Source organism: Arachis duranensis, chromosome 8, assembly GCF_000817695.3.
Source record: "Arachis duranensis cultivar V14167 chromosome 8, aradu.V14167.gnm2.J7QH, whole genome shotgun sequence".
Lineage (NCBI taxonomy): Eukaryota > Viridiplantae > Streptophyta > Magnoliopsida > Fabales > Fabaceae > Arachis > Arachis duranensis.
Window position 1 is genome coordinate 46,136,076 of NC_029779.3, and position 1,571 is coordinate 46,137,646.

The 1,571-nt window shown below is 45.7% G+C and overlaps 1 protein-coding gene across 1 annotated transcript; it reads right to left on the bottom strand.

The window, feature by feature from the left end:
- Positions 1–244: 244 nt before the first annotated feature.
- On the bottom strand, positions 245–1,254 carry LOC107463258 (uncharacterized). The gene has a single exon (XM_016082024.3). It carries the CDS (start codon positions 1,189–1,191, stop codon positions 550–552), a length of 642 nt encoding a protein of 213 aa, XP_015937510.1. The 5' UTR covers positions 1,192–1,254; the 3' UTR covers positions 245–549.
- Between the last annotated feature and the right edge of the window lie 317 nt (positions 1,255–1,571).

Consider the following 1,571-nt stretch of genomic DNA (forward strand, 5'->3'; position numbering starts at 1 on the left):
ACGAACATAACGGCGGCACGGATAACGGAACGGTCCCAACGACAGAACCAACCCACACGTAAACGAAGCCAACGACGGAAAGCATAACGGGACGAATGAACACAACGCTGCGAATACCCAATTCACGCAAATCATGTCAATGGAGTGCACAGATGCCAACTCAAGATTCTTAGGGTTATTAATTTTAATTTAAATTTAAGTTCAAATTAGGTCAGAATTTTGCCCCAATTTAAATCCTGAGAACTGGATTCAACTTAAATTTTATGTAATTTTCTTTTTCTTTTCGGTCCAGAGAAAAAAAAAATGTCCAAGACTCTGCCTTCCATAGCAAATGTTATGTACAAAATAAAAAACCAATTCCCTGTATCTCATAAGATCTACGCAGGAAAATCTTCTTTCCAACGACACCTCAAAACTCGCCGGAAGAGATCTACATCACCACCGCAACCGCTCTGCCGCCACCACCTCCGGCGCCAGATCGTGGCCTAAGAAAACGTAGCAGGATCATAAACAGCAACATCAACGAACCTGTAAAAGAAAACTTGAAAATCAAATATCCTCAGCCTTGGACATGACGGAGAGCCGACTCGGTCTAGGTTCAAATCCCGCTCTCCTCCTCTGTTGGTGCGACGACGGACGAATAAGCGCCGTGAGAGCACGTTTCACCCACTCGCCTTCAACTCCTCCGATCCGAACCAACGAGTTCTTCATAGCAGATCTGCGCATGTTAAGGTGATGATTTCCTCCTCCGTGATGATGATTCCCTCCGCCGTTCGCGGCGGCGTTCTTGTGCAAACTACACCGGAATGATCCAGGATGTGACGTCGGCGAGCACATACATGATTTCTTCTGGATCGAGATCGGGCGGTTACTCTTCGTTATTATTTGATTCGATATCGACCGGTTCGGTGAAATAGAACGCGCATCGATGGAGAACCGGACTCCGGAAGACAACGGACCTGGACCGCACAAATTGACACGTGTTGGAGAAGCAGAACGGTGATGACTATGATGGTGGAAACTGGACGAAGGCGTTGAAAAGCTAGAGCTAGTAGAAGACGCAAAAGCCGAAGAAGGCGTGGAGAACGGGGTCTTGGATGTGGTATATGAACAGAACCTACTAGAAGATGACGGTGAGAGCGACCGAAGAACTGGTCCACTCGATTTGGTTCTTGAAGATGTGTGAGCCATAATTTTTTGTTTTTTTTTGGGTTCAGAACAGAGATAGAACTTTGAAGAAAGAGAAATCGGAATCTATGTTTTTTTTTTGGGTTCAGAACAGAGATAGAACTTTGAAGAAAGAGAAATCGGAATCTATGGAAAAGAAAGAATAGAGAGCGAAGAGAAGGTGTTTTTTCCCCTTTTTTTCTTGCAAGGTCCCCTTTGGGGCGTTGGTTCGGCAAACCTAGCGAGTCTCTGAGGGTGGTTATATAGATGGGAATGGTGAGAGCCTCTTGACCTAAGTTGGGTTAGTTAACTTAACCATGGTGGAATGTAGGTTAGGGTTAAGGATTCCAATCGGACGGGTATTACGGGTGCGGGTTGTGGACCTTGTGCGTTGTGGCAAGTGA

Excerpts from the sequence above, each read along its gene's own strand:
- LOC107463258 (XM_016082024.3), bottom strand. The coding sequence starts at position 1,191 with ATGGCTCACACATCTTCAAGAACCAAATCGAGTGGACCAGTTCTTCGG.